This window comes from Saimiri boliviensis, chromosome 8 (assembly GCF_048565385.1).
Source record: "Saimiri boliviensis isolate mSaiBol1 chromosome 8, mSaiBol1.pri, whole genome shotgun sequence".
Classification (NCBI taxonomy): domain Eukaryota; kingdom Metazoa; phylum Chordata; class Mammalia; order Primates; family Cebidae; genus Saimiri; species Saimiri boliviensis.
The window spans coordinates 49,331,825-49,358,891 of NC_133456.1; the positions used below are offsets into that span (position 1 = coordinate 49,331,825).

At 36.7% G+C, this 27,067-nt stretch overlaps 1 protein-coding gene across 11 annotated transcripts in view; it reads left to right on the top strand.

The window, feature by feature from the left end:
* Positions 1-27,067, top strand: part of LOC120367205 (protein GVQW3-like) — a 693,292-nt gene that overhangs the window by 9,877 nt on the left and 656,348 nt on the right. For 6 of the 11 annotated variants that reach the window (XR_012518797.1, XR_012518798.1, XR_012518799.1 and 3 more), the window contains exons 2-3: positions 23,581-23,634; positions 25,095-25,187. Coding sequence is in view for 3 of the 11 variants with exons in the window: in XM_074404472.1 (XP_074260573.1) it covers positions 23,581-23,634; positions 25,095-25,187 (147 nt within the window). In the remaining 8 variants the exon portion in view is untranslated. Of the gene's footprint in view, positions 1-20,049; positions 20,134-23,580; positions 23,635-25,094; positions 25,325-27,067 lie in introns of those variants that run through there. The other 5 variants (XR_012518800.1, XR_005581633.2, XR_012518801.1 and 2 more) reach the window with 3 other exon arrangements.

Here is a 27,067-nt window from a genome sequence, read left to right on the forward strand (position 1 = left end):
TCCACCTATTTATCTTTGTTTTCGTTGCATTTGCTTTTGCGTTCTTGGTCATAAAGTCTTTGCCCAAGCCAATTTCTAAAAGGGATTTTCTGACATTGTCTTCTACAATTTTATGGTTTAAAGTAGGCGTTCCCAAACTTTTTACATAGGGGGCCAGTTCACTGTCCCTCAACCATTGGAGGGCTGCCACATACTGTGCTCCTCTCACTGACCACCAATGAAAGAGGTACCCCTTCCTGAAGTGGGGCGGGGGGCCGGATAAATGGCCTCAGGGGGGCCGCATGCGGCCCGCGCGGGCCGTAGTTTGGGGACGCCTGTTTTAAAGTTTTAGATTCAAGTCTTTGATCCATCTTGAGTTGATTTTTGTTTAAGGTGAGAGGTGAAGATCCAGTTTCATTCTTCAGCATGTGGCTTGCCAGTTATCCCAGCACCATTTGTAGAATTGGGTGTCATTTCCCTACTTTATGTTTTTGCTTGCTTTGTCAAAGATCAGTTGAATGTAAGCATTTGGCTTTATTTCTGGGTTCTCTATTTCATTCCATTGGTCTATGTTCCTATTTTTATACCAGTACCAAGCTGTTTTGGTGATCGTAGACTTAAAGTGTAGTTTGAAGTTGGATAATGTCATGCCTCCAGATTTGTTCTTTTTGCTTAATCTTGCTTTGGCTTTGCAGGTTTTTTTTTGTTACCATATGAATTTTAGGATTTTTTTTCCTAGTTCTATGAAGAATGATGGTGATATTTTGAAGGGAATTGCATTGAATCTGTCGATTGCTTTTGGCAGTATGATCATTTTCACAATATTGATTCTACTCATCCATGAGCATGGGGTGTGTTTCCATTTGTTTGTGTCATCTATAATTTCTTTCAGCAGTGTTTCATAGGTTTCCTTGTAGAAATATTTCACTTCCTTGGTTAAGTGTATTCTTAAGGTTTTTTTTTGTTTTGTTTTGTTTTGTTTTGTTTTGTTTTGTTTTGTTTTGTTTTGTTTTTGCAGCTATTGCGAAAGGGGCTGAATTCTTGATTTTATTCCCAGCTTGGTGGTTGTTGATGTATAGCAGAGCTACTGATTTGTGTACATTGATTTTGTATCCTGAGACTTTAGTGAATTCACTTATCAGTTCTAAGCTTTTTGGATGAGTCTAGAGTTTTCTAGGTATATGATCATATCATCGGCAAACAGTGACAGTCTGATTGCCTCTTTACCAATTTGGTTGCCCTTTGTTTCTTTCTCTTGTCTGATTGCTCTGGTTAGGACTTCCAGTACTATGTTTAACTGAAGTGGTGAAAAGGGTCATCCTTGTCTTGTTCCAGTTCTCAGGGGGAATGCTTTTATCTTTTCCTCATTCAGTATGATGTTGGCTGTGGGTTTGTCACAGATGGCTTTTATTACCTTGAGGTATGTCCCTTCTATGCTGATTTTGCTGAGGGTTTTTCCTTCTTCCTGTGGGCCTTTCCCAATTCCACTGACTGCCCTCCCCAAGGACTCCTGTGAGAGAAAGTCAGAAATGGCTTCTCTGGGTACTGAGAGAGCCCACGTAGCACTTCCCGCTGCTTCCTCTTCACCTATATTTCACTCAGCTCTCTAAATTCATCTCAGCTCCAGGTAAAGTCAAATCCTTCTCCTGTGATCTGGACCTTCCGGTCCCCAGTGAGGATGTGGTTCAGGGGTCAGTATTTCTCCCTGCTCACTCTTTGGGCACTCACAGTTTTTTGGCTGTCTTATGGAGTCTGCAGCGGCAAACCACTTCCTTCAAAGGGTATGTGAATTCTCTTGGCTTTCCTGGTATGTCCTGTGGTAGTTCTTAAAGCAAATGTTCAGAATGAGTGTGTCTGCGTGCTGCTCTGTCTGTCTGAGTGGGAGCTGCAAGTTAGTCCTGCCACGTATCCACCATCTTCAAACCTACATTAAAAAAAAAATTGTAGCCTTTAAATACATCTTAATTAACTGAAAAGCCTTTGAAAATCCAAGAAAAGGTCAAAGAAAACATTTCAAGATAAAGGTCTCTTCACTGATAATTTGGGTAAGGCAACCTTTCATGAGAACTTTCTGTAAAACCATTTTTAATGGTCTTTGGACATATCTAAAGTATATTCTAGCATATTTATTATACAATACTTTATGGTAATAAATTTGCTAGTCTTTCTTTATGAACAGTTTGTATTAACCAGATTAAACCAGAGATTTTGGGTCTGTTTATATTTTACTACTGTGATCCATTTTCTTCGAATATAATACCCGGGGAAACAAGTTGCTTTAATTCACCAACTGTAGAATCAAGTGCCACTAGCCCTACCCTCAGAGGCTCAGAATATGAACTTTCTTCAGTTTTAAAAACTATTACTGCTTACCTCCATCTGGAACTATTTTGCTGGCTCTTCTTCCTCCTTTCACCCTCTAAATATAAGTATTCCAGAAAGAGATCTGTATTCATTAATTGTAGCTATATTTAGGAAGTAAAATCGTTCTATTAAAAATAGGGCTTAGACTTGTGTAGAGCAAAAATTAATCTCTGTGTTGTATTGCTTAGGCAATCTGCCACTCTCCTGATATGGGATTAGAATTAAGTTACTTAACATTTATTGAATTTTTGTAGCTTTTTAGTTTACCCTCCTCACTCTTCCCCCTCATTTGTTTATCTCTTTCATTGTTTTGTTTGGGCTTTTTTTAGTCCTTGTGTTTTTCAGAATATATTCCTTCTATGTCCTTTAGGGTAAAATATAAACACTAAACAGAAAAATGTAAATCTGCAAAAAGACTTTGGCAGCTTTGTTTTCTCTTTATTTACTTGTTTAGGAATTCATTCTTTAGTTTGCCAGAAAGCAATCCTTTTTATAAACAGTAGAACCAGTGCTAGAAATACGATTTTCTTTATAATATAATCTTAGGTAAACTTTTCAACATATAAGAACATCTAGAGAGTGTTATAAATAATGTTAATCCAATAAAATCTGAAGTTTTCACATACTGATTTCCATTTCGGGTTGGAATATACTGATAGATATGCCATTAGTGCTCTAATAACCACGTCCTTTTGTTGCCATATTCAACCAAAATGTAGATTGTTATGGGTAACCTGTCTCATTTTTTGCCTCAAATACTTGTATTTAATTGCAACATGCTGCGAACAGAATGGATTTAATTTAGAAGCTTCTTTGGTATATAAAAAATATTCAATATATGATATTAAAACCATTTGTGTAAAAGAAACTCAAAGGATGCATTTTAGTTTTTTAGTCTATAACAAATTATTTTAATTTGAGAATGCATGCAAATATGAATGTAGTATACAGGGCTTGTGTATTATAAGGTTAATTTAAACTGAGTGTATTGGGAACTGCGTTTTCCAGCTGAATTTTGAGATAATTACATCATTTATTCAGTGTATTGGGAACTGCAGGTTTTCTAGTTGATTTTTGAGATAAGAGTATTATTTAGTCAGATGTTACATATATTTAAGAAGAAAGGATGTTATTAATTTGTGTAGATTTGGGTGGGCAGATAAGAGCTGTGTCAGGCCCTGTCCTAAAAGATGACTTTTTTTTTTTTTTAACTTTTTAGTCTTTGAAATTCATTATAGAATCAAAGTATTCCTTTGTATATTACAGCCTCCATAGATGTATTTAAAGAATCCAAAGGTCAGAAATCCAATCTAGTGCTGCATAATGATGTTCTGGTCAACAACTGATTGTCATGACCATAGATGACAGTGGTCCCATAAGATTGCAATGGGACTGAAAAATTTCCACTGCAGAATCATTGATGATTCTGACCCTATATAGGCTTAAGCTAATGTGTGCGTTTGTGTCTTAATGTTTAGCAAAAAAGTTTAAAAAGTACACAAAGGTAGAAAAAAGCTTATAGCATAAGGATATAAACAAAAATATTTTTGTACAGCTATACAATGTATTTGTGGGTTTTTTTCTTTGTTTTTTTAACTTAAATTTTAAAAAATTTCAATAGTTTGCAGGGTACAGGTGGGTTTTGATTAGATGAGTAAGTTTTTTAGTGGTGATTTCTGAGATTTTAGTGCACACATCATCAGAGCAGTGTACACTGTACCCAACATGTAGTCTTTTATCTCGTACCCCTTGCTCAACCTTCCCAACAAGTCCCCAAAGCTCATTATATTGTTCTTATTCCTTTATGTCCTCATAGCTTAGCTCCTACTTATAAGAACGTATGGTATTTGGTTTTTCACTGCTTTCCTTCTACATGCAAAATTTACTCTTTCTCTACCTAAAGAAGACAATTCAATTGTCCCATCCAATCATAGTATCAGGCTCAAAGTTCATGATACTGTGACAGTCTCTCTATAAAGCATGGATGTGATTCCTCTGATCCAGAGACTTAAGAGCTAAAAAAGATGAAGAATCTATTTGCTGTAAGTTTAATATACAAAAGTGGAACAGGGATGGATAATTTCAACAAACTGGAGTAAAGTCTTCCTCCCTGGGGAAGAATGAGAGGCATAGCAGTCATTAGGTCATATATATTCTAAAATCTTAGACTCCATAAGGGCCACTTAACCTGGGGATGAGGAATGTTTCTTTGATTAGTCACTGTTTATGCTCCTTAAGAGTTGCTTCTAAGGGCATTTTTCTCCATGGCTTTTTGCTCACCTTCTTTTTCATGATCTTTCTTAGCCACATCTGGAAAGGAGACTGGAGAATATGCCTTCCTTGAGGGTTGTGTGGCTTTCTCAGTCTGCCTCCTACTCATGAAAGTTGTAATGTAAAAGTTGATTTAAGTCTGACACAGCATCTTTTTATGTAGCAAATGACTCTCTTGTCAGTACAAATTTGTCATAAACAGCTTAGATTTAATATTTGATTCTTGTCCATTTCATGTGCCAATAGTTATATCAAGTTTTTTTTTCCTCTGTCTCTATCTCTAGGCATGTCACTGTCTCTATAGACATATAGCTGACACGTGGATAATTAATTGGTTTTGCGTATAATCACTTCTTTACCTCTTTCCAATGCTATCTTTTTCAACTAAAATGACTTACTGAATGTCACCTTAATTATTCAGATATTTGTTGAATGCAATGACCACATTAAGTATTGAACTTAAAATTTCCTCAATTCTAGATTTATATTTAGAACTTAGTATTGAGATTTAAGAACTGATTTTGTTTTCCAATCCTGCAACTCTCAGAAATTCTGATATTCTCTCTTTCATTTCTGCTTGCAAAATGGCCAATTCTTTTCTGAATTGTTTTGTTTTGCTTGATGAATGTAGGTAACAGCAAGAAAATCTGCCCATAACATTTGTTATTTCAACTTTTTCACCTAAGGCCACATGCTTTTTGTTTCCATTTTCTAACTTTTAAATTGTGGGTATCAATTCTCCTTAAAGTTTTCCTACTGCAAAATATATCGCCTTGTCTCTATCTACTATCTCCTTTCCACCTGCCACCTAACCCCAAAGCCAGTGCCATGTGAAGTTCTGTTCAAGCAGCACCCCACTCCTGGTACCAATTTCTGTTATCAGTCAACTTATGCAAAGTTATATAGTGCTAACAAAAATTTTCAAATTTTATAATCTCATAATTAACAAAGGTTTATTTCTTACTTTGCTTGTTTTTCAAGGGCTAGCTGTGGCTATTCCCATCACTTTAATTCCCAAACATGGATTAAAGAAACAGCTACTATTTGGGACTTTTTTTTGTATTGTGGCAGAAGGGAAAGAACACAATAGAACCATTCAGTGAGTCTTATGGCTTCTGTTTCAAAGTGAAATGTACACTAATCACATAACCAAATATGACATCAAGGATAAAGGATATGAGAATCTGTAATACTTCTGCAAGGAGCACTAAATATTTTAATCAATAATACAATCTAACCCAGCCATCCTCTTTTTTATGCAGAATAAAATCAGATGAACATTTATTTATTTCTATCTTATGTTGTGTCTGCCTCTTCATCTGAATTTGTTCTAACTGGATATGCAAAATATTGGTATACAGAGAGTTTATATTGGAAGTGATTCTCTGTCTTTTTTAATTTTCTCTAGAAGTTGTTGCATCTCAATGTGTTGCTAGAATTGTAAAAGAAATGTTTCTAACATTGTGATGATGAAACCAGAATTGCAGAATAAAAAAAGGAGAGGAAGAAGAAATCTGTTCCTTGAAGATAACATTAAGCCACTTAGTCAACTAACTCAGGATACTGCTCTATTACCTTTTATGTAGTTCCTCTTATAAGAGATAATAGTTTTCACTTTTGTTTAAGCCAATGTGATTGAAATTTCTCTTACATGCCACAGAAAACATTCTAATTTATAAAAGTTCGGTATCAAATTCTTACATGATATGAAAAGAACCTTGACAAGGAGGTTTATTCAGGATGGGCAATAACTGCATCAAACTGATGATTAAAATAGTCTAAAATGGAAACTGCATCTGAAATTCTTTTAAAGTATTCTAAATATGAGAATATTGAAATCTTCCACTTATCAGGAATACATGTATAGAATTACCATTATAACATTATAACTTGGTATTTTATTAAGACACATGATATTGATTATGATGGTGCCAAGGACATTCAAGAATAGTCTTTTGAAAAAATGGTGTTGGGACAACTGAATAGCCAATTTTGCAAAAGAATAAATTTGCACCCTGCCTCACAACCATCATATGTTGAAAATATCTTAAGCCAAAAATGCATTTAATATACCTACTGAGCATCATAGCTGTATTAGTCTGTCTTCACACTACTGATAAAGACATACCAGAGACTGGGAAGAAAAAGAGGTTTAATTGGACTTAGACTTCCACATGACTGTGGAGGCCTCAGAATCATGGTGGGAGGTGAAAGGCACTTCTTACATGGTGGGAGCAAGATAAAATGAGGAAGAAGCAAAAGTGGAAACCTCTGATAAACCCATCAGATCTCATGAGACTTATTCACTATCATGAAAATAGCACAGGAAATACTGAACACCATGATTCAATTACCCCCCACCCTGGGTCTCTCATACAACACATGGGAATTCTGGAAGATACAATACAAGTAGAGATTTGGGTAATATGGTCAAACCGTATCAATAGCTTAACCTAGCCCGCCTTAAACATGTTCGGAATACTTAAAATAGCCTACAGTTGGACAAAATAACACAAAGCTTATTTTATAATAAGGTGTTGAGTATCTTATCTAATTTATTGAATACTCTATTGAAAGTGAAAAACAGAAATGCTGACAGAAATAAACAGTTTCTACTAAAGGTTTATTGCTTCCAAATCATTGTACTGTTGAAAAATCATAAATTGAACTATTGTAAATTGGGGACTGTCTGTACAAAAATTAACTCAAAATTGATCAAAGAAGCCAGGCATGGTGGCACACACCTGGAATTCCAGCTACTCAGGTAGCTGAGGCACGAGAATCACTTGAGCCTAGGAGGCAGAAGTGGCAGTGATCTGAGATCATTCCACTGCACTCCAGCCTGGGTGATGGAGTGAGACTCTGTCTCTCAAATTAAAAAAAGAAAAAAAAATTCTCACAAGAAATCATAGGCATAAACGATTACGCCTTGGATTAAACAATGGCTTTTTAGATATGACACCAAAAACACAAACATCCGAAGAAAAAAGAGATGGCTGGGTGCAGTGGCTTATGCCTGTAATCCCAGCTGAGGCAGGTGGCTCACCTGTCAGGAGTTCGAGACCAGCCTGACCTGGGTGTGGTGATGCATCCCTGTAATCCCAGCTACTTAGGAGGCTGAGGCAGGAGAATTGCTTGAACCTGGGAGGCAGAAGTTGCAGTGAGCTGAGATCATGCCATTGCACTCCAGCCTGGGCAACAAGAGTGTAACTCCATCTCAAAAAAAAAAAAAATTAGATCATCAAAACTAAAATTAATTCATTAATTTTTAATTATACTTTTAAGTTTTATGGTACAAATGCAGCTCATGCAGGAGTTTTTTACATAGGTATATATATGTCATGGTGGTTTGCTGCATCCATTCCCCCATCATCTCTATTAGGTATTTCTCCTAATGTTATCCCTCCCCAATTCCCCCATACCCTGCTATCCCTCCTCGACCCCCTGCCCCCCAACAGGCCCCAGTGTGTAATGTTGCACTCCCTGTGTCCATGTGTTTTCACTGTTCAACGCCCACTTATGTGTGAGAACATGCAGTGTTTGGTTTTCTGTTCTTGTGTCAGTTTGCTGAGAATGATGGTTTCCAGCTTCATTCATGTCCCTGCAAAGGACATGAACTCATCTTTTTTTTATGGCTGCATAGTATTCCACGCTGTATATGTGCCACATTTTTTTTATCCAGTCTATCATTGATGGGTATTTGGGTTGGTTCCAAGTCTTTGCTGTTGTAAACAGTGCTGCAGTGAACATATGTGTGCATGTGTCTTTATAATAGAACGATTTAAAATCCTTTGGGTATATACCCAGTAATGGAATTGCTGGGTCAAATGGTAATTCTATTTCTAGGTCCTTGAGGACTCATCCCACTGTCTTCCACAATGGTTGAACTAATTTACACTTCCACCAATAATGTAAAAGCATTCCTATTTCTCCACACCCTCTGTTGTCTCCAGATTTTTTTAATGATCACAATTCTAACTGGTGTGAGACAGTATCTCAGTGTGGTTTTTTTTAATTTCCATTTCTCTAATGACCAATATGATGAGCTCTTTTTCCTATGTTTGTTGCCCTCATAAATGTCTTCTTTTGAAAAGTGTCTGTTTATATCCTTTACCCACTTTTTGATGGGGTTATTTGTTTTTTCTTGTAAATTTGTTGAAGTTCTCCATAGATTCTGGATATTCGCCCTTGGTCACATGGGTAGATTGCAAAAATTTTTTCCCATTCTGTTGGTTGCCAGTTCATTCTATTAGTTTCTTTTGCTGTGGAGAAGCTCTTAAGTTTAATTGGATCTCATTTGTCTATTTTGGCTTTTGTTGCCATTGCTTTCAGTGTTTTAGTCATGAAGTCCTTGCCTATACCTATGTTCTGAATGGTATTGCCTAGGTTTTCTTCTAGGGTTTTTCATGGTGTTAGGTCTTATGTTTAAATCTTTAATCCATCTGTAGTTAATTTTTGTATAAGGTGTAAGGAAGGGGCCCATTTTCAGCTTTCTGCATATGGCTAACCAGTTTTCCCAACACCATGTATTAAATAGGGACTCCTTTCTCCATTGCTTGCTTTTTTCAGGTTTGCCAGTTCTGTGAAGAAGGTCTTCGGTAGCTTGATGGGGATAGCATTGAATCTATAAATTACTTTGGGGAGTATGGCCATTTTCACAATACTGAATCTTCCTAACCATGAACATGGAATGTTTTTCCATTTGTTTGTGTCCTCTCTGATTTCCTTGAGCAGTGATTTGTAGTTCTCCTTGAAGAGGTCTTTCACATCCCTTGTTAGTTGTATTCCTAGGTATTTTATTCTCTTTGTAGCAATTGTGAATGGCAGTTCGCTCTTGATTTAGCTTTCTTTAAGTCTATTATTGGTGTATAGGAATGCTTGTGATTTCTGCACATTGATTTTGTATCCTGAGACTTTGCTGAATGAAGTTGCTTATCATTTTCAGGAGATTTGGGGCTGAGATGATGGAGTCTTCAAAATATACAATCATGTCATCTGCAAATAGAGACAATTTGACTTCCTCCTTTCCTAATTGAATACCCTTTATTTCTTTTTCTTGCCTGATTGCTCTGGCTAGAACTTCCAATACTGTACTATGTTGAACAGGAGTGGTGAGAAAGGACACCCTTGTCTTGTGCCAGTTTTCAAAGGGAACGCTTCCAGTTTTTGCCCATTTATTATGATATTGGCTGTGGGTTTGCCATAACTAGCTTTTATTATTTTGAGATATGTTCCATTGATGCCTAGTTTATTGAGAGTTTTTAGCATAAAGGACTTTGAATTTTGTCAAAGGCCTTCTCTGCACCTGTTGAGATAATCATGTGGTTTTTGTCTTTGGTTCTGTTTATGTGATGGATTGCGTTTATAGATTTGCATACATTGAATCAGCCTTGCATCCCAGGGATGAAGCTGACTTGATCGTGATGGTTAAGCTTTTTGACATGTTGTTGGATTTGGTTTGCCAGTATTTTATTAAGTATTTTCACATCAATGTTCATCATGGATACTGGCCTGAAATTTTCTTGTTTTTTTTTGAGTCTCTGCCAGGTTTTGGTATCAGGATGATGTTGGTGTCGTAAAATGAGTTAGGGAGGATTCCCTCTTTTTGTATTGTTTGGAATAATTTCAGAAGGAATGGTACCCACTCCTGTTTGTACCTCTAGTAGAATTTGGCTGTGAACTGTTCTGGTCCTGGACCTTTTGTGGTTGGTAGGCTATTAACTGCTGCCTCAACTTCAGCCCTTGTTATTGGTCTATTCAGGGATTCAACTTCTTCCTGGTTTAGTCTTGGGAGGGCTTAAGTGTCTAGGAATGTATCCATTTCTTCTGGATTTACTGTTTTATGTGCATAGAGGTGTTTGTAGTAATCTCTGATGGTAGTTTGTATTTCTGTGGAATTGGTGGTGATATCTCCGTTATCATTTTTTATTGCATCTATTTGATTCTTCTTTCTTTTCTATTAGTCTGGCTAGCAGTCTATCTGTTTGGTGATCATCACTTACCATATCCTTGAACTCCTCAGCTCAAGCATTCGTCCCACCTCAGCCTCCAGAGTAGCTGGTACTACAGGTGCATACAATTATGCTTGGCTAATTTTTTAACATAAAGTGTTATCTTGATTACTGAGTTATTTGACACCCCTTGACAATTTGCACCCACCGAATATTTGGTTTGCTTCATTGTAATCCTGATCCTGGACTCAGGGCAGAGTTTTCCCCATTTTTAAAGAGAAACTGACAATCCAGATTTTGGTGTAAAATCTCACATTTTATATTTGTTGGCTAGTTATTTTAAAAAGTTAAAATATGCAATGTTGGCCAAAGCATTAGGAGTTCCATCATAAAGCTTTCTAATATGAAAAGCCCATTGAACTGGCCATTTAGTTGTTTTAAACCTAACCACATGGCACTTTAACTTCTCTGGGGCCTCATTTTTCATATTTAAAAGTAAATGTCTATGACCCCATGTAAGGCATGGTAATTATAATTTTACAGAAAACTAGAATTGATTAAATCCTGTGGATCTGAACTATAAATATTAGATTTAACCATATGAAATTACTGATAACAAGCCTGTCTTTTACACAGGGTCTTGCTGTGTTGCCCAGGCTAGAGTTTAATGGTACAGTTATGGCTCACTGCAACCTCTGCCTCCTGGAGCCTCAAGAAATCCTCCCACTCTCAGCCTCCCAAGTAGCTGGGACCAGAGGCACGTGCCAGCATAACTGACTGATTTTTGTACTTTTTTTTTTAGAGATGGGGTTTTGCTGTATTGCCCAGGCCGGTCTCAAACTCTGGGCTCAGGCAATCTGCCCTCCTCAGCCTCCCAAAGTGCTCAGCTCCTAAGAAGTACAGGCATGAGCCACCATGCCCAGCCTAATCAGCCATTTTTGATTTCCCAAAATATGAAATTCGTTTGGTTCAAGTTAATATTTTTGTTTCAGCCTGTTGAGCCTAAGCGTATGATGAAACAAGTAGTGCTCTGCTGAGCCTTAGATAAAGGAAAACTGTGTTCCCCTGTGTTTTACAGCAAGGTCGGGAGATTGGCCAGAAATCTCTGGCCAGAAACCTCTAGCCACAGGGCAAGAGCCAGTGATAGGGATAGGATCATGACTTGCCTTTTTATCTGCCTAGGCAGCAGCTAGCTTGATCTGAGGTCCTGTTCCCAGAGGCTCTCACTTGGGTACTCCCTCTCAATACAGGCCTTCAAGTGGCCTATATCTGAGTCCATCTGGGTTTCTGACTTGGATCTAAGTGATTTATATATATGAAGATCTTAAGCCTTTATTGTCTTTAAAACAATGCCTTTTTGAAACAAACAGCTGAAATGAAGTCTCTATCAAGGCTTTTTCATTCATTTTTATCCAGGAAAGGTAACTGAGTTTAGCAATAACCAAGCATAAAATATAACTATTCACCAACCTCTTCCAATCTGAGTGCAACTGCTCATGCATACCACTTGTAGAGTTCTTAAAATGATTATCTTGTTAGTTTAAGGTGGGCCTTATAGTAATACACGTGGTAGTTTTTCCTACTCCCTTAGTTAATTGAAAGCTACAGCTAATGCTTGCAATTCAGATGTACATTGATTTCAGGTCATTTTACTTGTCAAATTCAATTCTTTAGTTCACAAGAAGCACAAACATCTTAAACTATTCATGTCAATCCAATATTTTATGCTTCAACGTGTAATATACATTAAAAAAAATACATACAGGCCGGATGTGGTGGTTCTTGCCTGTAATCCAAGCACTTTGCAAGTCCAAGGTGGGTGGATCACTTGAGGCCAGGAGTTCTAGACCATCTCTACTAAAAATACATGGTATTGTGCACCTGTAGTCCCAGCTACTAGGGAGGCTGAGACATGAAAATCAGTTGAACCTGGGAGGTGGAGGTTGCAGTGAGCCCAGATCCTGCCACTGTACTCCAGCCTGGGTGACAGGCTACTTGTGCATAGAAGCTGAGGGGAGTATATCTATGGAGTAAATCAGAATAAAGAGTTTTGAAATAATTGGGGCACAAAAGATTTTGCCATAGGGCTTTCTAAAAGGAAAAGAGATCACTTCTGTAGGGCACCTGATGTGGCAATAAAGTCCATCAACCCTGTTGTCTGTGGAAATATTTAGTGGATGAGAAAGCTAATTTTTATTCACTGCACTAGCATCATTACATGGAAGTATTTTATAATGATCCTGAGTCATCAGGATCTTTTAAATTATGTTCATTGATTTGCTATGATAGTGAAGTTTTGCAACACCTTAGACAGATTTAGAGAGATTTCAGTGAGAAATGGTTTAAGATAAAAAGTCTCCACCAAGTGATTACAACAGAAGGTTATTTGTAAAACTCACTTGTATGGTATAACTCATCGCTCAACATTGCCAGATAAATCTGCTATTGCTGTAGGTGCCAGATAACTGATTCATTTATTTCAGTTTAAAATTTTCAGTAGTAAATTCTTGCTAGTAGCTATATATAAACTTTCATGGATGATCAGTTTATTTAATAGAGAAGAAACTCTGATTCTTGACTACATTTACTTCCTTTATATGTAAAGATAAAATCAATCAAGAAACACATTTGACAAAATGTTTGTAACAGCCACTATAATGGATTAAACTATTAACTTCCACATTATATTTTCCTAGTTTTTCTATAGGTATAGCTTCAAAATGTTTGTTTTGAAGTATCCACTACAAATGTTAATATCCAAAGCAAGTCTTTAGAAATGTCAAAATTTGAGTGTATCTTTCTTAATAAATATTCAGCATTGACAGGATATCTAGATGTGGCTGACCGATTGTCAGGAATGTTGTACAAAAATTTAATATTTGGTGGATTAAATAAGTGAATTTTAGGATCCCTTCCAATTTGGAAATTTTGTGAGCATTTATGATATGTACCGTTAGAGTTATCAAATTAGAACTCATAGTTTAATAAATACTTTTTATCTTGTAGTGAATTTAATTCCATCTCAAATGTTTAGAACTGGATAAAATTTAAACAATATGCTTATTCCTTAGAGAAATTACCTTTAGTAAAAGAATAATGTTAAATGAATTGAGACTCCAGGAAAATTATTTAGTCCATTACAAATTCTTAAATGTCAAGCACTGTATTTTTAAAACAAAAACAACTTTTTCAACAAATAGTTGCTTTAAATTTTTGGCTCAATTTAAACGATTATGATACAGATATATGTGTGTGTGTACACACACACACACACACACACACACACACACACACAAACATATAAATAAGTGTTTTATTTCCAAAACACATCTTAAATCTATTCAAAGCTCTATTTCTCTTGGAATATCTGCCGAATCAAATAACCTGGGCTACTGTTATTGTCTTCTACCACTCTTCCTGCTTCCTTTTTTGCCTTCCTCCAAGCCTTCTCTACACAGCAGCCAGAAGGAATATGTGTCAATCATATATGATTTTTTTCCCTTAAAATCCTTCTGGGTCTTCTCTCTGCCCTTAGTATAAAAATCCTAGTTTCACAAATATGGCCAGCAAAGTCCTCTAGCCCAGGCATCCCCAAACTTTTTACACAGGGGGCCAGTTCACTGTCCCTCAGACTGTTGGAGGGCTGCCACATACTGTGCTCCTCTCACTGACCACCAATGAAAGAGGTGCCCCTTCCTGAAGTGTGGCGGGGGGCCGGATAAATGACCTCAGGGGGCCGCATGCGGCCCGCGGGGCCATAGTTTGGGGACGCCTGCTCTAGGCTCTCACAGATACCTACATCTCCAATTTTATCTCTACCCATAATCTCTTATCCCTCCCTCTGCATTTTTGTTTGAAATAGCAATACTGACTTATCATAATGTTTTCTAGGTTTATCATCTTGTAGCATATTTTAATACTTCATTCCTTTTTATTGCTGAATAATAGTCTATTGTGTAGATTTACTGCATTGTGTATCTTTTCCCCAGTTGATGGATATTTGAGGGTTTTTTTATCCCACTTTTTGGCTATTAAGAATAATGCTTCTATAGGCATGTTTTTGTGTGAAGATATATTTTCAGTTCTATTGAGTATATACCATGGAGTAGAATTGCTAGGTCATATGGTAACTCTACATTTAATCTTGACAGGAACTGCCAAACTATTTTCCAAAGCATCTGTACCATTTTATATTCCCACCCAACCATTATAAAAGTTACAATTTCTCCACATCCTTGCCAGTACTTGTCACATACCCATCTTTCTTATTATAGCCATCCTAGTGTGTATAAAGCATTCTCTCACTGTAGATTTGATTTGTATTTCTCTGGTGGCTAATGATGTTGAATGTCTTTCCATGTGCTTATTGGCCATATACCTTCTTAGGAGAAATATTGATTCCAATCCTTTCACAATTTTTGAAATTGGGTTATTTATCTTTCTATTATTGAGTTTTAAGTTCTTCATATATTCTTGGATGGAAGCAGTAGATACTGGGGACTTTAAAGAAAGAGGGGCAGAGGGGGTCAAAAGTTGGAAAAACTACATATTGGGTATTATGGTCACTATTTGGGTGATGGGTTCACTAGAAGCCCAAGCCCCAGCATTATATAATACATCCATGTAATACACCTGCATATGTACTCCCTGAATTTATATATATTTTTAAAAAAGCTTTCTTGATGCAAGTCAAGAGTTGTTGATACAAATCCCTTGATGCAAGTCCCCTATCCTTGATACAAGTCTCTATATTCTTGATAAAGTCCCTTATCAGATAAATTATTTTCAAATTTTTTCCCCATTCTGTGAATTGTCTTTTTCTTTTCTTGATAATATCTTTTGAGGAACAAAGGTTTATAACTTTGATGAAGGTAAATTTATCCATTTTTTTCTTTCTATGCTTGTGGTGTCATAGCCAAAAAAATCATGTCCTGACCCCAAATTATGAAGACTTAAACTTCTGTTTTCTTCTGTGTTTTAGTTTTAGCTTTTACATTAAGGTCTTTAAGACATTTTGAATTAGTTTTTATAAATGGTATGAAGAAGAGGTAGAACCTCATTCTTTTGGATGTGGATTGTCTCAGGACTATTTGTTGAAAAGACAAGTTATTCTTTCCTCATTCAGTGATCTTGGCACCCTTGTGAAAAATCAATTGATTACAGACACATTGGTTTATTTCTGGACTCTCAGATCTATTCCAGTAATCTATAAATCCATATTTATGTCAGTCAGTACTGCACTATCTTGATTATGATGACTTTGTAGTAAGTTTTGAAATCAGGAAGTATGAGTCCTACTTTGCTCCTCTTTTTCAAGATTGTTTATTGCTATTCTTGTTTTCTTGAATTTTCTTGTGAATTTTAAGATCAGCTTCTCAATTTCTTTTTTAAAATGGCAACTGAGATTTTAATAACAACTGTATTGAATCTGGCAATCAATCTGGGGAGTACTGTCATCTTAATATTAAATCTTCCAACATGGAATGTCTTCCATTTATTTAGACATTCATTAATTTTAATGATGTTTGGTAGTTTTCAGTGTACCAGTTTTGCATTTCCTTGTTAAATTTACTCAGTATTTTCTTTTCTTTTCTTTTTCTTTGAGACAGAGTCTTGTTCTGTCACCCAGGCTGGAGTGTAGTGGTGTGATTTAAGCTCATTGCAACCTCTGCCTCCTGAGTTCAAGCAATTCTCCTGCCTCAACTTCTCAAGTAATTGAGATTACAGGCACAATGCCACAATGCCCAGCTATTTTTTGTATTCTTAGTAGAGCTGGAGTTTTACCATATTGGCCAGGCTGTTCTCAAACTCTGGACCTCAAGTGATCCACCCACCTTGGCCTTCCAAAATGCTGGGGATTAGGGGCATGAGCCACTGTGCCTGGCCTAATTTTTTAATGCTATGATAAATTAATGTTTTCTTCATTTTCAGATTTTTCATTTCAAGTGTATAGAATACAATTAATTTTTGTATATTGATCTTACATTCAATAACTATCCTGTACTCATTTATTACCTTAAGTAGTTTTTTTGTGGTTCCTTAAGAGTATCTATGTATAAGATCATGTCTTCTGCAAACAGAGATAGTTTAAAATTATCTTTTTGAATCTTGATGTCTTTTATTGTTTTTCTTGCCTATGAACGAAAGCGGGGAGAGTGGATATTCTTGTCTTGCTCCTGATCTTAGCTATGGGTTTTTACCCCTAGTTTCTCATACACAATTCACACAGTTTCCAGAACTTGTCACACTTTCCCACCTCAGGGCCTTTGTAAATAAGGTTCTTCTCATATTTAATTTCTTCTCATCCTTCAAATTTCAGGAAAGCCTTTTCTGACTGCCCAACTAAAGTGTATTGCCTTCTCCATTCATTATTCTCTGGAAGGGCATTCTGGAATTATTTTCTGTATTTTTCTGCTCGTTTATTTTCTGTCTCTCCATGTATGTTCCATGAAGACAGGAACCATTTCCATCATGGTTGCTATTGTATCTCCAGTGTTCAGAACAATAAACACTCCATACATTCTGTTGAATGAATGAAGGAATAAATAAGTACTTACCACATATCAGTGTGTCTCTGAGGTCAGGTGACACATATTTAAAAAACAAAACTGCCTCAACCTACCTACTGTCTCCCATTTAGAGCAACCACTTCAGAAACCATCCATTTGTTTCACTATGCTGCAGTTTTCTGAAATGCCTCTAGAATTCTTCTTTTGGAATTGGCTTTACAGCCTATGTCATTTTCTTCTTTGCATCCTATCAATTCTTAAGAAAAATACGAGTTCTGTAAAATGAAATCTGAATCTACACTATGATAAATGTAAATATCTGGTATATGAACAGCAATGTATTTGTCAGTGATAATTTATATTCCCCAAGTGTACACGGCCATCCTTAAAGTGTGCTTATTAAGAGAAAAATCATGTTTCTTTCTAACTAACATGTTAGGAAAGCTCCATATATGCTTCTAGAATAAACACATTTGGGTATGCGAAAAAAAAAAACCTGAATTTTTCCCAGCTCTAGTCTGAGATTCCTGTCAGATTGCTTTATCAGTTAGCATGTAAGTATGCAAGAAGCAATCCAAGACTGACTTTTGAAACCTCTGACCCTATCTTGGGCCCTGACAAGTTCTGGGACCCTGATAGGTCCAAGCTTTAACTTCTCTCCTGTACAATCACCTACTTCACTGGATTTCTAAGAAATGGATAAGATAATTTCAAGTGTTCATTTAGTGCTAGGTGCGTGGCATAGTAGGCTGTCAAAAATGGTAGTTGCTGATATTATTATACTCACTTATTAGCCCAATCCCCAGCTAAGAAAACTGGGAGACAACTATTTAAAAGCTGAAACTCAAAATCTCCTGGCTCACAGTTCATTTCTTTCCATTCCAACACACAGAACAAGCCTCAGCTTGCAGAGTCTAACATGTGAGAGGAGCAAGCTCATTTCATGGCTATAAGCTAGCCAGAACAGAATGTGGCATGTATACTTTCCTAATGAAAACTAAACAGAAAGACCTTTTTAGTCCTTTGGCTGCAAATCAGAATCTTTTTGTGCACATTGAATTAATTTTGTTATTGCTTCAGGATAAAATAGGTTCCATTACCATTCTCCATCACTATTTCTCCATTTTTTTTTGCTCTCAGTGTACCCCATCTCTTAGAATTAGAATGGGGGACTTTGGATGATTACAGTAGCCATTGGGAAGTTATAGGGTAAACAAATAAAACTAACCTTTATTGATATAAAAGAAGAAGTAAAAAATAACCTTTGGGATACCAATAACACTTCTTTTTTTCGAGTCAGAGTCTCCCCACTCTGTTGCCCAGGCTGGAGTGCAGTGGTGTGATCTTGGCTCACTGCAGGTGGATCACTTGAGGTCAGGAGTTCAAGACCAGCCTGGCCAACATGGTGAAAAGGATTTCACCATGTTGTCTCTACTAAAAATACAAAAATTAGCTGGGTGTGGTGGTGTGCTTGTAATCCCAGCTATTCAGGAAGCTGAAGCAGGAGAATTGCTTGAACCCAATAACATTTTAATTTGAAAAATTTCCATAAGATTAGACTAGAGAGTCTTTGTGATCACATATGAATTGTATGTGTATTACCCTTTTCATAATTTGTATTTCACCTAGCATTCAGGAAAAATCAGGTTGATTTTTAAAAGTAGATTGAAAAACAAAGGGAAATTGGAATTTTTAACATTTAAATATATTCTATTCGGTTTTTTAAAACAACTATTGACTATATCTTTTATTAATAAAATCTATCCTTAGGGAAATGACTCCACAATACAAAATAGCAAGTAATTCTTGATTTTGCTTTTTTCTCTGTAATTCTTCTGTATTTTTGCAGGATGACCAAAGCTGTACCATTTAATGCTTTCAACCCAGATGAAGTAGTGGGGGTGAAAATCAGCTGGGTCTCTCTCCATCTCCCCAAGTCTTCCAGAGAATGAACCACCTTTTATCTTTATACAAAGGCTCCATCTTTTCACCAAGTTACATGCCCCGGAGGCTTCATCCATTCTTAAGGGACACCTTTCTAACTTGTCTAAACATCCTGTATAGGCTGGGATGGTATAGGTGTTATAGCCTTACTAAATAATAACATCATAACACAGCCTGAAATGAGCTTACAGAACAAATCTGTTTTCCAACAATGAGCGAACGCTCCAACTTTTCACTTAAGAGTTTGTAATAGAAAATTTACTCTGTGTGAAAACTTACAAAGTTCTATTACTAGTTAATTCATTTCCTTCATTCATGCATGCATCTATTCATTCAATACATATAATAAATAGTTCCACTACTGATGTAAGATACAAAGAATTTCAGAGGGAGTTCCATGAACAGTAAGGAAAAGTTAACCCATTGCTATTATATGCTACCACTGTGTGATTACATGCATATTGTGATTACCCATTCATTTATAACACTGCACTTAAAGCATGAACTGTTGAGAACTTGCTCAGTGTTTTCTGAATAGCTGCTAAGAAAAGCTAGCCCTTGATTAGCACCTAGCTCCACTGTTTTCTATTTACTCTTTGAAGAAAACCTGTGCCTAATGTTTGCCTTTGTAGCAATTGCTAAATTGGAATGAGGTCCTTTTGAGTAGTTGCTCAAGCTCAGTATGTCTTTATACCCAGCTCAGGCAACAGCAGCAGGCGGGTTCATTTTAATATAAATAACATTACTGAGTGTCCCGTGTTGTAATATTATTCTTGAATTTTTACTTTTGAAGGAGTTCTCTTTTTATATTTCTTTATACCCACAACAAATGCATTTTAGAGCTTTTCAGTGAGCAATCAAACCTTCCAGACCACAGTTCTGACTTCCATGGGTTCCCCTTTGGGAATCTGAGAGGCTAGTGTCTTATGTATTAATCGTGTCAATTCATCTTTTACATAACAGATTGATTAATCTCTCTGGTGAAAACATCCCAAACAAATTAAGCTTCCTTCTTTTCCTTTTACTTACAGGTGTTTTTGGGGAGAAGTGCTAAGAAAGACTCCCTACTCTTAGTGAGAAGACTGTAATACTGACATGGGTTTGCCATCTTGTGTGTAAGTCTTTATAAATTAACTAGGTTCACTAACTCACAGTGCCTAACAGGGTTACCAATGGACATTGTCACAGTACCTTTGAAGTATTTTTCTTTCATTGCCTATTTTCCCTTCTTCTGATGATTATATACCCATTTCTCTTTTAGCCCATGAAGTAGTATTAGTTAAATGCCCCACTCAAGAGTTGAACATGTGCTTAGGTTTGAGACAATTAGCATATCATATCTCCTGAACAAATTACAATTATTTGTTCTGAGAAAGCCTTGCCAACAGATTGGAGCCAATGAGACACAATGAACCTTTGGCTGGCTGGGAATGCTGGGGCAAGAGCTCCTAGTCTTTTCTACTGAATTGGAATGAGGAGGAGCCATCTTAGGAACACCGTGAGAGAGCCTGTCTGACAATGGTGTGTATGCAGAGAATGGGAGACAGAAGCTGGATTTCGATGGCTTTGTTTGAGTCCTTGGGTCCAGCTATACCTACAGTCAGATTTGCCCCTTCCCCTGGATTTTTTAGCTAATAAGTAATTCTCATTTTGCATCATCTAGTTAGGGATGGAACAAACAACTGATACAGCACAGAGAGGGTGAAGAGTGTATGGGTACAGGTTGAAGATATCTTTTTTGAGACTGAGGCATCATTGACGTAGTTTGTTCTCCTGGTTCTTCTGCAGCTCAGGATCCCACCTCTTTGAGAAGACTTTGAAAGTTTCAGAAGCTAATTTTCATTCTAGTTTAGTCCCAAGCTTGCTAACCCTGTCCCCCTTGTAGCTATAAGGGATGTTGATAAAGTTTTAGGATCAGATCACCATTTCTTCATAGTTCCTCCATGTAAGCAGAATTCAGTTTACATGGTTGGAATTATTGTTAGTGTCTGAAGTGACCTGTAGAAAGAATCTGGAATAAAGCTCTCTCAACTGGCTTGTAAATTAGTAAGTCAATCTGGTATTGGGTGAGATAAATAATGAACTAGGATGTGGAATATGCTCAGTGTAAAATTCATAGGTTACTAGATACTTTTATTTTCCTACAATTGAATCCATCTTCTCCAAATTGGTAGGTTAAAAAAAGAAATTCAGAAAAAATAAAAATGGTTACATATTTCTAAAGGATAAAAATACCAGCAAATGTTTTTGATACTATTTGGGCATGCATGTGACAGACCAAAGAGTTCCTCTTTAGTTGGATGTACACATATTATTCAAAACATGGTTATTTGGGTATATTCAATGTGTGAAAATTTGTTGCCCTTTATAATTAATATGCATGCACTTTTCTATATGTATATTTCAATACAAAGTTTTAAAAAAATCCCAGTTATTACAGTGTCAAAACTGAGTAAAATTATCTGTATTTATTGATAAAAATGAAATGATTTTAAAATGTAGATATAATGTATCTTTTATCCCAATAAATTGTATGCCCAGTATATGCATTAAATTTGGCTAAAATTTTTTTTTTTTTTTTTTTTTTTTGAGATGGAGTTTCACTCTTGTTACCCAGGCTGGAGTGCAATGGTGCAATCTCGGCTCACCGCAACCTCCGCCTCCTAGGTTCAGGCAATTCTCCTGCCTCAGCCTCCTTAGTAGCTGGGATTACAGGCACACACCACCATGCCCAGCTAATTTTTTTGGATTTTTAGTAGAGACAGAGTTTCACCATGTTTACCAGGATGGTCTTGATCTCTTGACCTCGTGATCCACCCGCCTTGGCCTCCCAAAGTGCTGGAATTACAGGCTTGAGCTACCGCACCCGGCCTAAATTTGGCTAAAATTTTAAATTGTATGAGAATATTGCACATGTTTCATTTGAAGATAATTACTACAGAAATATGAATGTGTTAGTTTTTAAAGTTCCATTATTAGTCAAGGACCATTTAAAATAAGCCTATAAGTTCCATCTGTTCAAATTCTTCATTTGCTTTTGTGTCTAGCTTGTAATTTTTTTGCCTCTTAAAAAATTAAAAAATATCTTTTAGGACAGTCTCAGCATGCCTGTGTACATTTTCACTGGATGTCTTCTATACTGCATACAATAATCTAGTAGGATTTGATTTGGCCCAGTCATTTTTGCTGTGTACTTTTAAACAAATTAGTTCATCTATTCATGATGCCTACTCCAACTTAATTCTCTGGGAGCAGGACTGATATTACATATAAAGCACTTTACTCTGGAGTGAAGAACTGAAGAAACTGTTCTGTTGTTTCATTGTAGCTGTTTTTCTACTGTTTAGTATTCAAATTTGGTCTTAAGGAAAAGTCTTTTCATTTTTTTATCCTAATAGGTATTATAAACTGAAATTTTACATTTGGTGTCTACAACACATTTATTATCATTTTATCTGTCGATCTAATCATAGCATCTATCTTTCACGTGTCTATCATCATTACATTCTAATTCTAGTTGCATTTGTCAGACTGATCTGTCAAGCGAGACCCTTCTGAAAAGTTAGAGTTTTTTTTTTTTTTGGAGCTTTGTGATGAATATTCGTGCAGAGTCGAGTTGCTCTGCTGGTTGTGGTGAGCCGTGTTTGCTCTGTGCTCCTTTGTCACGCTCCTTTGTTACATGGCCGTCCCTTTGCAGTTGTGACTCTGCTGTGGGTGTGTACTGGCACTTCACCACTATCAATAAACCATGGGTTGGATTTTTTAAGTATGTAGGCCTGGCACAGTGGCCCACACCTGTCATCCCAGCACTATGGGAGGGCGAGATGGGTGGATCACTTGAGATCAGGAATTCAAGACCAGCCTGGCCAACATGGTTAAACCACATCTCTACTAAAATACAAAAAATTAGCTGTGCGCAGTGACACGCACCTGTAATCCCAGCTACTTGGGAGGCTGAGGCAGGAGAATAGCTTGAACCCAGGAGGCTGATGTTGCAGTGAGCCAGTCATGCCACTGCACTCAGCCTGGGTGACAGATTAAGACTTTGTCTAAAAAAAAAAAAGTGTCTAAAACTATTGTGTAAGAATCCATGTATCAGTCCCTTAAAACTTTTTTCTTTGTGTTCTTTTTGGCCCCTGCTTTTCCCAAATCTTAAATTTAATGTAGTGAACATTTTAAATTTTTTCAGTTAGTACAGTGAGTAGTATTTACCAGTGTCTCTAATTTTACATGATTTCTTTTTCACACATGAAAAATTATCCTTGGCTGAGATAATTTATATATCATATTCTATTACTAGTTTGAACACTTATTAGGCACACAATAAAGTTTAGTTTTTTATTTAAAAAATTCTTTCCTTGTTAAAATTTTGGCTGTTTTGACCTAATGTTTATGACACTTTGTAGAAAAACATTCCCCTTGATAGGAGGCATGCACAGATGAGAAAAGCTAGAAATATGAGCAGAGTACTTTACTAGGTTCCAAATATGTCAGTCATCCTTATTATGCAAAACTTAGGATTTGTGGGCTTCCTGAGATCACTTGTAAAACTTTGTCCACAGATGCTGCAAACTTTGAAGCAGGAAACAGCATAGATTTGCCACAGATAATGGAAGGTAAGTGATTGATATTGACAGATTTCAAGGATGATGGCCCTTCCAGTCAGGACCAGTGGACCACGTAATACTTGGATCAGATAATTGCCAAATGCAGTGAACACTTTTCAATTCTTATTTGATCTCCAGACATAGCGATAGCATCAAGTCAAATAAATGTTAGACTGGAAGGCTGAGTTGATAGTCTGACCTTTTCTTCTTTTTCCGTAATGCTGTTCCAAACCATTCCTTTTTCACCTTTCTCTGAAACCTTCTACATCCTTAGTCTTCATGCCATCCAGCTTCAACACTCATTACACCCTCCATCTTTTACTAGTAATATGCTCTTTTCTTAGCTACTCATTCATATTCATTAAACCTTTATTCTTAAACTTTTTTTTGGAAACCATTCATATTTTTGACAGAGTTGTAAAGATAGTACATAGATTTTCCACATACCCATCAGCCATCTTCCCCTGATGTTAACCTTTTATCTAACATGAAACATTTATCAAAACTAAGAAATCTACAGTGGCACAACACTATTAACTAAACAATAGACTTTATTTGAATGTCACTAGTTTCTTCACTACTGTTCTTATTTTCCAAAATCCAATCCAGTACTACATTGCATTTAGATGTCATCTTTTCTTAGTCTCCTCTAATCTGTCTTTCTTTTTTCACAACCTTTCCTTGTTTCTGAATCTTTTCTTGTTTCTCAGTCTTGATAATTTGGATTACTAGCCAGGTGTTTTGTAGAATGTCCCTCAATTTGGATTTTAACTAACATTTTTTCATGATTCTATTGGGGTTATAGAACACTGCCATGGAAGTGAGATGCCCTTCCCATCATACCATGTCATGGGGCATATGGTTTCCATCAACTCATAGTACTGGTGAGGGAAAATTTAACCACTTGATTAAGGTGATGTGTGCCAAGTTTTCCCACTACAAAGTTGCTACATTTTGTCTTTTAATACGTGTATGGTTAGAAGTGAATCACTAAGTGTAGCCTACGTTAAAAAGGAGGAGAATTAGAGGTAGAAATTCTACCTCTTGGAGGCAGTAATATAAAAAAAACTTGGGGATATATGTTAAAACTACCACAGTAAATGTATTGGGGAAAGACTGAGACTATATGAAGACCCTGTGTCTCTTTGATATTTTGCTTACTACTTTTAGTATTCGTCCACAAATCTTGCCAAAGCAAATATTACTGGGTAATTTTCTATTTGCCTTATTCCTCCTGCATTTGTTATTTTTAATTATTCTGTATGAAAGGTTTTTCACTTATTTATTTATTTTTTTTAGAGACAGGATCTTGCTCTGTCACCCAGGTTGGAGTGCAGTGAGGCAATCATATTTCACTATAACCTCAAACTCCTGGGCTCAAGAGATCCTCCTATCTCACCCTTCCAAGTAGCTAGGACTAAAGGCATGCATCACCATGCCTGGCTAAATTTAATTTTTTTTTTTTGTAGAGGAGGAGTCTCCCTATGCTGCCCAGGCCGGTCTTGAACTCCTGACATCAAGCGATCCTCCTGCTTTGGCCTCACAAAATGCTGGGATTATAGGTATATGCTACCACACAGCCCAATTTCTTTATTTATTGAACCATTTGTTTACATGTAGGTATCCATGAATATGAAGTTACGGATATTTATTTTTTGTGCTATCATGCAACACTGTTGTTTCATTGCTCAAAAAGCTTTGCTCACTGGAGATATGTTAGGTTGGTTTTTTGTATTCTAAGAAATCTCATTCCTTCGTCTTTTTTAAAGCACTTCTTTTTTGGTATTCATCAAAATTTATTAATTAAATTAATTTTATTTTGGTATTCATCAATATTTATTAATTAAATTAATTTTATTTATTAATTAAAACTATTCATTATTTTTTCCATTGTAATTTGTACCATTGTTCTGGTGTCTTCCATGCCTATGTAAACAATTCATCCAGTAGCAGTAATATCTCAATTCTGCAACCTCATCAACTCTCACGATAGTTATCTCCACTTGACTTTAGCCACCTACTGCAGTGGCCCGGGGCTGGATTTTATCATCACCTGGAATTGCACTACTTTTGTATTATCAGGTTTAAATATCCAATTCTTCCTGGTCTCTCAGGCTCTTCCCCCAACAATTGTCCTTTGTTTCACAGGAGCCTTCACTCTCTTCAATTCTCTATTTTCTACCGGTCCATAGATCTCAGAGCTTAGAGCCCATGGGCCAGAACAAAGTGCTACCAGCCCAAAGTACGCAGTCTTATTAGGCTCTTAGCAGCTGATGAGCTCATCTGTTCCTGCACGGAGACAATAGAAATCATCAGAAAAAACCACGCTCAACTTCAGCAACCAACTGATGATCTTACCTGTCCTTCTCTTGTATTTTCCTCCTTTACTCTTATTCCTCCCATGAAGGATTTGGTCATATTCCTATGTAAGGCTAATCTTCACCTGGGTTCTGAATCTCATTCTCTGCCTCTTTTCTAACCACCCAGTCTCATGATTACCCTTCTGTCTGCTATATCTTCAAATTCTTCCTTTCTCTTACTGCCTCCTTTACTTGACCATGGAAATAAAGCAAAATGAAACAGAGGCCCTCCCTGAAACCCATGTTAGCCTCTAAATACATTCATTACATTTATTTGCCCCTTAACTGGCACACCTCTTGAGAACTGTCTACTCACCTGCCTTCTACTTCTTCATCCACTATGATTCAGCTTCCATCATCTTGCACTATTTCACTACATTGCTCTTACCAAAGTTGCCAATGGCCTCCTTGTAACTAAATCCAGTGGGTACTTACCAGTCTTCACCTTACTTGATCATCCTTGTTGATCACCCTCCCCTTCTTGAAATTCTCATTTTATTTTGCTTCAGTGACATCTTTTATTTTTTCCTCCAATTATTATGGCTATTCCTCTTTACATATTCTTCGGGGTTCTGATCTAGATCCCCATCTCATATCACATACATTTCTGGGGGAAATTGATCTTCAACTACTATTCCTATGGCTTAAAAATTTGGGTTTCAAGCCTAGACATCTCTCATGGGCCTTAGCCACAGGTATCTCTCTGCCCCCTGCATACAACACTTGAATGTGCCTTAAGTAACCCGGGTACATACATCCAAAACTAAACTCTACATCTGCCTCCTCAAGCAGGACCTCCTCTTTGATGCTTCTTTTGGTGAAAAGTACCATGATCTCCCTGTAGCTAAAATCAGAAACCCAGGAGTGGAGGGAAAGTCTTTCTTGACTCTTATTTCTCAAATAAGAAGCCACATCAACAATTACTGATTCTACTTCTTAATAGCACTCAAGCCCTTCTATTTATGTTTATCCTCTCTGAAACCCTTTATTTCTCAGCAGGATTATGACAATAGCCTTCTAATTGTGTTCTCTGCCTCTAATCTTGTTCCCCACTAATCAGTTCTCCACATGCTGCTTGGATG